Raw genomic sequence first — 12,154 nt, 5'->3', positions numbered from 1 at the left:
AACTGCTATTGTGCCTACTATTTTCTTTTTTTATCCTGGTAAAAGTGATGGTGTAATGTATACTGTCAAGTACCAATTACAAGCCTATTACAAAGATTGATGTAAACAGAAATAGATGCTTGCAGGTTATGAAGTTTTTGCTTTGACCATTTTAATCCTTCTGATAGTAAGTAAAAATCTTATTGCCCTAAAGTAAATTAGTGCCCCAATGTGGGAAAAGTAAAAGTATACTTTTCAATCAATGTTTCCTGTTTCATTTTGGCATAGCTTTACAAGACCTTCATCCAGTTACTTAGGTTCTAGTTGCAGCATTTAAAGCTTTCTGACAGAACTGGCAGTGTGGTGAATGATTTGGTATACCAAAAGGGGACATTCAAAACGTTATTTTTGGGAAAGCCTTTTTTCTGATGTCTGTCTGAATTGCTAACTTCTATTTCATCTGCATAAAATTTTAATTGACTATGAAACTTAGCTTGCATTCAGCTGAAATGGAGTCAGTAGTATGCGCTTCGTCTCCTCAGAAATAAATGACTGATGGCATTACATGTTTTTGTAACTTAGATTTGAACAGGAGGATACCTTTTTTATATACTTTTGTGATTCTTCTAAAATCACATCGTCGTGACCTGATTACCTGTTTTCTATTTTAATAGGGGATTCTGTAGCCTTTATGGCATAGTCATAATGAATTGATCTCTGTTGCCCTGAAGATGAAATTGGAAACAAAATTATACCAGACATATGGGAATTAAGGGTATATTGAAAAATAAAGAATGAGAGTCTCTGCACGATAATTTAGTAGTATCTCCAGGTCATAACAGGAAATCTTTCATTGCAGTCAGCCTATTGGCTGTGATAATTTATTGATCTCTTTGCAAGCCTGCATATTTTATCTTCAAATAATGTCCCAAATTACTTTCAGAAGGTTTGTGTAGCTGTAAACAGTCACTGAGTCTAACTTGAGCAGAACTTCATCTGCAGGCATTATGCAACCCATAGGATACAGGTTAAAAAATTAAAGGGCTCATTTAATATATTTTGAGTACATCTGGTATGCAATATGTGAGGAAAATTCAGGATTCTCCTTTTTATTTTACAGGTATTTGACATATATGCTGGCTTTTCATTGGCTAATATTAAGAACTCCATGCTAAAATTGAAGACTATTTTGATATTCTATTCAGTAGGTTATCTTCAGATCTGAATTTGAAAGATGAGTTTAGGATTGGGTTGGTTGGGGTTTTTTTGAGACATTACTTGTGGATTTGATGCTGGAGGAAGAACTTAGGGAAAAGTTTCTTAAAGAGTAGACAGCTTAACTTTTTGTGCTTCAAGATGGTTGAGATAAAGAAATGGAAGTACATTTCACACATAGTTTTTCAGGGAATGTCAATTTTGTGACATGTTCTTGACCTGAATTAAGTATCAACCATTATACCCATTACTAAACCTGGAGATGGGAGTTTCTCAGCTGGTTTTGTTTGATATCTGAAATCTTTGTTGCATCTTTTAAGACGCCTCATCAGGGAGATGCTGGCACGCCGTATAGGACTCCAAAGAGCGTAAGAAGAGGAGCTGCCCCAGTAGAAGGTGAACGCATCCTAGGGACCCCAGACTACCTGGCACCTGAGCTGCTTTTGACAAAGCCTCATGGTAAGACAAACAAACCATGGAGTTTGTAAATACTTGAAAGGTGACATATTTACATTTCTAAATGTCTGTAGGGTTCTAAACCCGTCAAGTAATGTGATAGTGAATTCTTTAAAAATACCTAGTGCTTAGCTTTTGCCAACATGGATGGCTGTGTTTGCTTCAGCTGCTCCTTCCATTTACTTTTTTGACATCACTGGAGGTTTTGACTGTTTAGCATAGTCTTGCCTGCTGCTAATCTAATGCATTGGAAGCTGTGCTTAGCCAGCCTGAGCTGCCTAAGTATGTGGCCTAGGAATCACAACTTGGTCATTATTGTTGTTCAGCCTGGAGAAGAGAAGGCTCCGGTGAGACCTTATTGCAGCCTTCCAGTACTTAAAGGGGGCCTACAAGAAAGCTGGGGAGGGACTTTTTACAAGGGCATGTAGTGATAGGACAAGGGGTGATGGCTTTAAACTGAAAGAGGGTAGATTTAGATTAGATGTAAGGAGGAAGTTCTTCACTGTGAGGGTGGTGAGGCACTGGAAGAGGTTGCCCAGAGCAGTTGTGGATGCCCCCTTCCTGGAGGTGTTCAAGGCCAGGCTGGATGGGGCTTGGAGCAACCTGGTCTAGTGGAAGGTGTCCCTGGCCATGGCAGGGGGGTTGGAACTAGATGATCTTTGAGGTCCCTTCCAACCCAAACCATTCTATGATTCTATGATCCTGAGTGTCCTTAAAGATTCTTTGGGCTGGGATGGGGGGAACTTAGTGAAATTTAGTATGAAAGGATTAAGCCTCCAATTATTCTTAGAATGCATTTCATGTTTATTGATATTAAAGTATTATGTGCATCCAGACAAGTTTATAAAGTTGCATTAAAATCAGCTATTGAGTTGAGCGACCTCATGAAATGCTTAAGATTTCTCGCAGGATCTTTCATATAAGTGGACAGTAGTAGCCATCAAATTTTTTTTTTTGCAAAATACCATAATAAAATAGCAATAAAATAAAAACTTTGAAGTGCATAAATTTCTTTGGCTCAAATCCTGAGCTCCACTGAGATCAACAAAAAGTCTGAAATATTTTCCTGCTAACTTGCAAGAACCATTAACAAAAAACAAATACAAAGTATCCCTGATACATTTGTTGTATTTATAATTACATTTGATTTCCATCTCAAAAGTATACTTTTATTTTGTAGAGCTAATAGTCTTAGGAAAATTATATGAGATCTTCATTGAGAAATAGTGGTTACTAATCTGTGGAACAATAAAATTTTGCTGTATGCAGCCAATATACATTAACTAAAACTGAATGAAGAGATTTAACAATTTAACTGTAATAACTAAAATTACTAAACATATGTAGTTGTTGTTTTGCACTTCCATTTAGGAATCCTGGTTATTTGACAGGCATTAAAACTGGATAATAGTTTGGAAAAGTAATCAGTGCTACTTAGGCAATGTGAAACTTTGTCGTAAGCTGACTTCTGTGCCATTATTGAGTGTTTTCAGGACTTCAGTGATAACTTGCGAAGAGTCTGAGTTTTATGTCAGGAAATGACAAATATCCCATTACCTTCAGGGTTTTGGGCTTTGGAAACCCAAGCCACCCAACCCAGCCAGGGTTTTCTGGCTTCGGAACTCAAAACTTTCCCTCACTAAGTATTTCTGGTGTTGTTGACTTGCTTGTAAATGTAGTTGTAATCCTAAACTATAATCATGTTACAAAACTACTTTATTTCTGTTTCTAACTTAGATTTAACATTGCCATCTTTCTTTATTGTTCAGTTACTACCTTAAGAAAAAAATCTGCATTCCTATACCTTGAGAGAATCATACTTGATATTTGATGTTTGTATTTGTTACGTTTTTTTGCAATAATTGTAATGTTCTTGCTTCGTTGTCTTTTCATATGCAGGGACTCTGATCTCTGGTGAGTTTGCTATATACTATGCAGAAATGGAGTGTTCAGCATAACTGAACAGTCAAAGTATAACCAGATCACAATTTCTAAGAAAACTGTTTGGGTGAACAGGGTTTCTATATAGAAAGTTATGTCCAATATGCACTCCACACAAGAACGTGTGATGCTTCCCCAACAGATTCAGGAAACAGCCTAGTCACAGTGATATTGATATCAGAAATCAAACACGTAAGCCTATACTTCAGGAGTAAAGTCAGCATTCTTCAAGAGATTGTGTAACAGGAAATCAACCAGAGACACTTTTTCTCATTGCTTCCTTTCACTTTATGCCATCAGTCTGATTTACTTTGTGTATGGGTGAAGAAGGCTCAGATGCTCAAGGCCTGGTATTTCTGTTTCTTGTTTCAAATATTGATAGACATGATTTAGCAGGGATATGGTAGGAGTTAATCTAATCTTTAGTTAAACTTTGGGTGGGAAAAATTGCTGCTGAAACCTGTGTTACTATATTGTTCAGAGTTGTGATCTTATTAGACTTTGACTGAAGCTGGGAATATTTTATCTGAAGATGCAAGTACCTCTAACAACAGTGGATGTGATCTCACTGCTTTGATATGCTTAGCTTGGTGGGGCACTCTTACTGCTGTTAAAAGTTGCTAAAAGTGCATTAGATTATTAGTTATACATTTCAGTTTTCAGCATTTCTGAACTTAGTCCTTAGCTCAAGAGTCCTTAGTCAATAGCTCAAAACATTTGTTTTCTTAACTTGGAGGTGTGTCGTGGTTTAACCCCAGCCAGCAACTAAGCACCACGCAGCTGCTTCCCCCTTCCCCCTCCCAGTGGGGTGAGGAGGAGGAAAGAGGGGGAAAAGAAAAAAAAAAAAAAAAGTAAAACTCGTGGGTTGAGATAAGAACAGTTTAATAACTAAAGTAAAATATAATACTAACAATAGTAATAATGAAATATATAATAATAGTAATGAAAAGGAATATAACAAAAAGGAGGGGGAGGAAGGAAAAAAAACAACCAACCAACCAAAAAAACATTGTGCAGTGATGCACAATGCAATTGCTCACCACCCGCTGACCGATGCCCAGTTAGTTCCCAAGCCACGATCCGCGCCGCCCGGCCAACTCCCCCCTGTTTATATACTGGGCATGACGTTCCATGGTATGGAATACCCCTTTGGCTAGGTCAGGTCAGCTGCCCTGGCATGTTCCCTCCCAGCTTCTTGCACACCTGCTTGCTGGCAGAGCATGGGAAACTGAAAAGTCCTTGGCTTCAGATAAGTGCTACTTAGCAACAACTAAAACATCAGTGTGTTATCAACAGTATTCTCACACTAAATCCAAAACACAGCACTGTAGCAGCTACTAAGAAGAAAATTAACTCTATCCCAGCCGAAACCAGGACAGAGGTGTCTCAATTTTTTTATATGCCAAAAAAGCCAAGAAAGATTACACTTACTCTCTTCCAGAGATGTTTTTTTTTTTTTTTTTTGCAGCAAGTGTGGCATCTATTCTTTATAGAGTGGAGTAGGCATGGCTTAAAGATGCAGAAAGCTTAGAATGCATGCAGTGGTGTCTGGGATTGCTTTGCCTGCGTGGTTTTAACTAGGTTAATAAGATGGGTTTGGCAAAAAAAAACCAACCCTGAAATGTGGAAAACCAAAATTATTAAATAACAAAAGAGAGATAGCTAGTAACTATGTGTTGCCCTAACCAACTTTAGCGTAATGGAAGTAATTCCAGCTTCTTACGTGCTGGCTCATCTCTGCAAGCTCTTGTCAATATTTTGACATAAATTGAGACAAATGAAAATTTAAGTTCAATAGTTTGAATTCTTTGAGTCTTCTCAAAGAACAGAGAGACAGATATGGGTTACAACATGGAGCACTCATCCAGGCTCTAGAGCAGGTGTTAAAGACAACTGTTTCTTATCACAAAACAGTCTCTTGGAGAAGTCAGCTCCTGGATTCTCTGTGATGGGAGTTGATAATTAGATTGTTCTTAAGAGCCCCCTTGCTGTTATCAGTAAGCCCCAGTATTATCTATAATGAAATAAGGAGCAGACTGGCTTTAAAAAGCCCTTTAATATATATTTTTTTTAATCTTCTGCATGATTACTAAGTACAACTTTGTCTCTTCCTTCATTTCCAAGAAATTTTGCAGGATTCAAACACTCTTCAATTTCTGCCATGGCTAATCTTTAAAATCTTTGCAAATATCATTTGTATTAGTATAATGACCTGGATTTCTCTTATCAGGTTCTGCTGTAGACTGGTGGGCCCTTGGAGTTTGTCTGTTTGAGTTTCTAACTGGAATTCCACCTTTTAATGATGAAACACCAACACAAGTCTTCCAAAATATTTTGAAAAGAGGTAATCTGTTTCAGTAATTAGGGAAAGTATGTATTTCCAACATTTGTTTTATGGTTTGAGTTACCGACTCATCTGCATCTTTGTAGATATTCCCTGGCCTGAGGGTGAAGAAAAGCTGTCTGATAATGCCCAAAATGCAATAGATATTCTTCTAACAATTGACAGTACTAAGAGAGCTGGACTGAAGGGTTAGTATTAAAATTCTCTTGTGTTCTTTGCAACTAATTAAAAATTTCAAAGTCGTGATGTCCTCTTCCTGAAACTTAGACTAATAAACTTTAATGCCTATTTAGGTTCCATGTATAGTGCCACAACTCTAAGTTGTGGTATTTTCTGTATTTCTTGTGGGGTTTTGTCCTTTTGAATTTGGGGCTGGGGTGTTTTTTCTACTGAACTTTTGTTTTGCTTTAATGATGTTTTGCTATGGATATTTAGTGTTTGACATCTGACATACCAACGTTCACTCTTATCTCAGTAACAGATATTTGGGAGTTTTGACCTAACTGATTTTGGGAACCTTGATTTGCCTATAGTTTGGGAGAGAAGCCTCCTACGAAAGTTAATTCAAAGGACCTTTTTCTTAGGAATCAGCCTTTCTTTACTGAATGTATAGGGGAACACAGAGTTAGACAATATATACTATACAAAGTCTGTATAACTTTTTTCCCGTGTAGGACGACTTAAACATTTGCTGTTGTAACAGTGACTATATTTTTTATAAAAAAAAAAAAACCCTGATATCATGAAGGAAGCTTACAGTGAGATGTTTTGGAAAAAGAGGAAGAAATCTTATGAGAACTGCCCAAGAAATCACTAGAGAAGGAGATTATTATGGAGTTGTTCACTAATGAAAAGACTAAAGGCTAGAAGCTGAAACCAGGCCAAAGAAAATTAGAGAAGGCCCACAGTTATAAATGGAGATCATGATGTCAACAGGGAATTCTGTGGCTCTTTAATGTCTCCCAAAAAGCATCTAATGCCTTAATTTGAAGGTGGTTTAGTTAAACATAAATTATTGTCTTTATTCCTGGATATTAGAGTGAAATCTAATTGCCTGTCATGCATAGACATTTAAACTAGATGACATAATGGTTTCTTTCAATCTGAAGTTCTTGGGAATTCATTGTCAGAACCTTTAACTATATCTGATCTATTTATCCAATTTATGGGCCACTGAAGTGAAGTTGGATGAGTAGCTTTCAGGACAACCATTAAGTTTTCCTCATTGTAATTGAGTTTCCATCACTGTCATCTTCTCCTCCCGCCCCCCCCATGCTCTCCCTCCTCTATTTCTCCAGTGTGAAGCCTAACTTAGTGAGAAATCCCAGTTATGTCACGTCATAGTGCTGTGCTTCTATGAGTTCAGTCTTTCCAGATAAGAGAAGCTTTAAAGCAGCTTTTGGCAGAGAACACTGGTATCCAATGTTTGGGTTTGGTTTTTACGCCCCTCTTCAGAGATGCGGGCAGGAGCTGACTGCCAGCTATGGTATACATTAATACTTCTTTGGAAAAGACAATGAAGTCTGCTCACCTTTTCAGATGAAGACAGCTTTCAGTATGTGAGAACTTTCTTAAGAGCAGAACTATATACAGTTCTGAGATAGTGGATCTGTGCAGTGTCCTGCTGCATGTATGGTTGCTGAAGTGATTAGAAGGAGTTAGAAGACCTAACTCTGATTTATTGCTTTTTGTCTAAAGTAAAGTTTAATATTGTGTTATATTACTTGATCAGGAAATGCAGAAATAATAAAAAAAGTTAATGTCTTGCTGTCTATCAGCTAAAAGCTTGTGGTATGTGCTTAGAATTAAAATTTGTAGTGAGTGTTTGTCCTAGTCAAACTTCCACCTTCTTCTAAATGTGATTTTTACCTGTCCTACTTTTTCTATTTGCTTTTGATTTTTGTGGTGCAGGAGATAAAAACGGGTTTGTATCCCACTTGGCTGAAAAGGTGCTTTCTTGGATTGAATCAAAGTAGCAAAGTCACTTTCATGAGGGAGTGGTGTTTCCAGGTTATGCAAAAGACACGTCTGACCCTGCGTGCCAGAAAGTCACCTTCTGGTCAGAACGGACAGGGCAGGGGAGTTCTTGAGTCAGAAAGTCTTGCAGCTTGGTTAGTTATCCCACCTTCAGGCTGGGAAAGAGGGATCTGGTGGTGTGTGGTAACTTCATCGTAAGGATGTTTAGACTTGTGTGTCTGGTGGTAGGCCAAAGGGGACTGTACAAAGCAGAGGAGGACTGCTCCATGAGCTAGCAAAAGGCAGGTGGCCTGGAGTGGAGAAGGGTGGGAGTGACTCCCACATGTCTACTCAGCACAGAACTTCGGCAAAATTAGAAACAGACTTTGAAGCGATGCTTAAAATTTCTGTGGTGTCCTATCATCAGAAATGCCCCTAGGGCACCTCTGATCCACTGTGTGCGCTGTGTAGAATAGGTTCTCCAGCTAGGGGAAGACGGTTAGCTGGCACAACAATAGTTTGATCCCACTGAGGTTGGGGGTAATCAAAACCCAATTGCAATTTGCACTTTTGTGCATTTCCAAAACAGCAAAATAGAGCAAATCTACTGACAGTTATGCACCAAGGGAACAAAGTGACTATGGGGCTTGGACAAAAGGAATTTTATAATGCTTATATGAACTTCTGTTTCAGAACTGAAACAGCACCCCCTCTTTCATGGTGTGGACTGGGATAATCTACAGAATCAAACTATGCCATTTATACCTCAGCCGGATGATGAAACTGATACCTCTTACTTTGAAGCTAGGAATAATGCTCAGCACCTGACTGTGTCTGGATTTAGCTTATAGCATCAAGATAAGTGAACTTTCTCCATGTTTTTGCACACTTACAGGTTGTCCTATAACACTAGTTTGGTCTTAACTAAGTTTCCTTGCCAAATTTAGAGTGTGTTTTAAGTTATCCGTCTGTTTTTGTTATTGTATCCTTTATTCTAAAGTGGAACTACTGTATGAAACTTAACTGGTATCAAGTGCCTTCATGCTACTTTTTATCTCACTTACTGCACCTTAGTAAGAGGTCAGAGCGATGTATTTCTTGGAGCTAATAACACTTGGCAATGATGGGGCTTTTTTTAATAGCAATGAGTAACTCCAGTTAGGAGGTGTGAAGTTATTTCCCAGTTAAACATAATAGGGAAAGGACATAAATGCATGCTAATTGTATCTAATTATAACTTTGCTATTGGTGGTTCAGTGTGATGGCAGTCTTGTTTGGGAGTAGTCCTTTCTGACCAGTTTGAATATATATCCACGGTGCAAAACTGATGTTTATTTGAGGTGGAAAATTGAAATCTTAATGCAGCATTGAAATGTCTGTCTTCTGTTTATCTTATCCTAAGAAGGGTTAAAAGAGACAGTGTTGTTCAAAGTTAACTCAGCTAGATGCGGCATGTGAGATTGACAGTAGTTCCACTGATTGTTATCCTTTCCTAGACAAATGGGGTAGGGAAAGGATACTCAGGGCAAGTCTGTTAAACAAGTGCTCTGTTTAAATTGTTGCATTGTAACTATTTACACTGTAGGAAGACGGACTGAACAGCACACATTTTAGCAATTACTTGTTTTAAACAGAAAATGCTGAATATGTGTGTTTTGTGCTCACTCATGTCAGAAGACAGAAAACAAAAAATCACCTGAGTGTTAGCTAACAAGTGAAGTATTATTCATACTGAAGCTGCTATACATTAAACACTGATGTATTGCAAATTAACAGACTTCTGTAAACTCATAACCAGATCTTAGATTTTACTAGAACTTAAGTTACGAGTGTATATTCAGTATTATAAATCCTAATTAGGGGGAAGTATATTTAAATCTGTTTTTAGATGCAACACAAAACATGCATCTGTTAGGTTTTAGAGGCTTATTTGTAGTAATTCTGTTTAAATTATCTTCAATACTTTTCTTGCATAGGCATCTTTCTCAGTTGCCTTACCTGAAAAATAAAAATCTTCAGTTTGTACTTGTTAGGTAAGGATCACTTGTGCTAGATGGTGGTGCCAGCCAGTGGCCATGTGCCAGAAGCCAAGCATTTTGCTAGCAATTTTTGCCAAGTGGCTTTTGAGTTTCACAAACTGACCCTTCTTGCAGGGGGAGTGAGTTGTTTTTTCATTGCTCTGCTTCCTGGAAGACAGGATTTATTGATGGAATTCTGAGCAAACAGTGTCTGCTAGGCTTCCTGCTGTTCCCTCAGGTAGCTGGGAAAGGAATGGGAATGGTGGAGAAAAAGGAAGTTTCTTAGAAGGACCAAAAGAGAGCTAATTCTTAACAGCTCAGAATGACAAATCCCAGCTCTAGGTGTAATAACTCAAACATAGTGAAACAGCGTCTTGGCAAGTTGCAAAACATACAGGGACTCTCACTCACTCCCTTTGCTAAGGACTTCAGTTTCAGAAAACTTCTTCTAAATTGTTGAATCTTAATGAAATTAATGTTACATGCAAAAGGTGCAAGCAATCAACTGTAATCATTACTGAAGCAGTATCCATAGACAACATTCTCTGCATATGAGAAGTTCTCTAGCATTTTTCCTGTGTATAGTTAGAATATATAAACTGGGGGAGGAAGAATACCTTAATTTAAGTAATCACTGGTATTTTATGCAATTTATTCTTCCACTTCTAGTAATCTGGTTTAGGAAAGCTAGTCTTACAAGAATGAATCTCAGTTTCATGCTGAGGAAAATACTCCAAAAATGTGTTAGGAAATAATGTAAACTGAACACCACAACAGCTCTTTGTCTTCAGTACTTTACAAATGGTTACAACCTGTTCCCACTTTGTAGTATAATACTAGTTTTTTCTGCCTTGAGGGGAATGTTACAGTGGCAGGACACTCTAAAGATAACCTCTAACCCCTTGAAATAATTATTCATCAGCTGCAAGGCTCAAGTAAGCTTCTATCTAAACTTTTTCTTGATCGATAACAATGAACTACAGAACTGCTTAAGTCTTTTAGGTAATCTAATGCTAGTGTATATAGAGCTAGAGATGATAGTACACCAAAACATTAGGCATAAAGAATCTTGTTAACTTACTGTTTTTGTTCTTATAAAAGCCTCAAACCTCCTTATAAAAACCTTATTCTAAAAGCAAATTATGGTTCTTCTACTATAGTTTTATAATGCAATACAAAAATATAAATGCCCTAGAACAATAAATAGGCCAACTGACAAATCAGGATGTTCAATGTAAACAGTTATCACTGCACTGCTGTCTAGAACTGTTAAATTCTGCACAATTAGCACTGAAGACTTGCAATACCCCATTCTCCTCAGTATCTTGCATTTATCCTGATCATAGCAAACATGGAGTTGAATTTCACATGTTGATTGTTGGGGTTTGTGGTGTGGTTTTGTTTTGTTGTGGGGCTTCTTTTTGGGGGGGGGTTGTTAAAAAGGTGAATCCTAGCTTTATTCTTCAACATGGAATTCCTTGTCAACTCTTAATCCCATTGTTTTTGCCCCACTTACTGCTTGACTTGAAATACTACAGGAAAAAAGTACAAAAAGCTATAATGTAGTAGCTGAAAGACATTTAAAGTTTCTTCTCATTAGTAATCAACTACAAATATTTGTGTAAACAAAAGTTTCTGGTCCTCAGAAGCTGTGGAACACCACTTGGCAAGTACTGTAGCTGTTACGTGATGTTTCTTGAAGGCCTAAACTTTCTTTATGTGCATAACCTACATATAAATTCTGTAGCTTCCAGGTTATCTTGGGAGACAGTCTGTCTGCTATTAGCTGGACAGAAGTGTGCTAAAAACTGTACAGATCAGTAACTGTCACACTTTATTATACAGAAATAGCAGTCTTGGACAACTATTACTACCAATAACTTGCTGTTAGGCTCACCTATACACTGCACAATGTTTGGAGGCTGAGTTAGTGAAATGCTGTCATGTATCCTCGAGCTAGTAGGTTCCAGTTTCAGCATGATCAGGTTTACCTATGGTTACTCTTACAGCAAAATGCATTCTTTTCTCTTCTACTACATTCTCAAAAAATTTACTTTGCACACTTGTGTAAATACATAAAATAAAATGCTGCAGTCTTGCTGTTGCTTGCTTTTGCATTTTTTTTGTCTTTAAACTGTCTTGTACTCTTGACCCTGCTTGTGGGTGGGAGGTGGATTTTTACACAAAGAAACCCTGACTGTTTCCCCTACCCCAGCAAAGGCAGTGATTATAAGTAGGGAAATAC

The 12,154-nt window shown here is 37.7% G+C and overlaps 1 protein-coding gene across 1 annotated transcript in view; it reads left to right on the top strand.

The window, feature by feature from the left end:
* Window positions 1-11,318, top strand: part of MASTL (microtubule associated serine/threonine kinase like) — a 21,815-nt gene extending 10,497 nt beyond the window's left edge. Inside the window, exons 9-12 of the mRNA XM_050892461.1 lie at window positions 1,515-1,653; window positions 5,822-5,935; window positions 6,022-6,123; window positions 8,585-11,318. Coding sequence (XP_050748418.1) covers window positions 1,515-1,653; window positions 5,822-5,935; window positions 6,022-6,123; window positions 8,585-8,742 — 513 coding nt within the window. The 3' untranslated portion in view covers window positions 8,743-11,318. The remainder of the gene's footprint in view (window positions 1-1,514; window positions 1,654-5,821; window positions 5,936-6,021; window positions 6,124-8,584) is intronic.
* Window positions 11,319-12,154: the final 836 nt, after the last annotated feature.

The sequence above is a fragment of the Gymnogyps californianus genome, chromosome 2 (assembly GCF_018139145.2).
Source record: "Gymnogyps californianus isolate 813 chromosome 2, ASM1813914v2, whole genome shotgun sequence".
NCBI lineage: Eukaryota > Metazoa > Chordata > Aves > Accipitriformes > Cathartidae > Gymnogyps > Gymnogyps californianus.
Note: the sequence above shows the minus strand (reverse complement) of the source record. Positions and strands in the feature narration are given on the sequence as shown.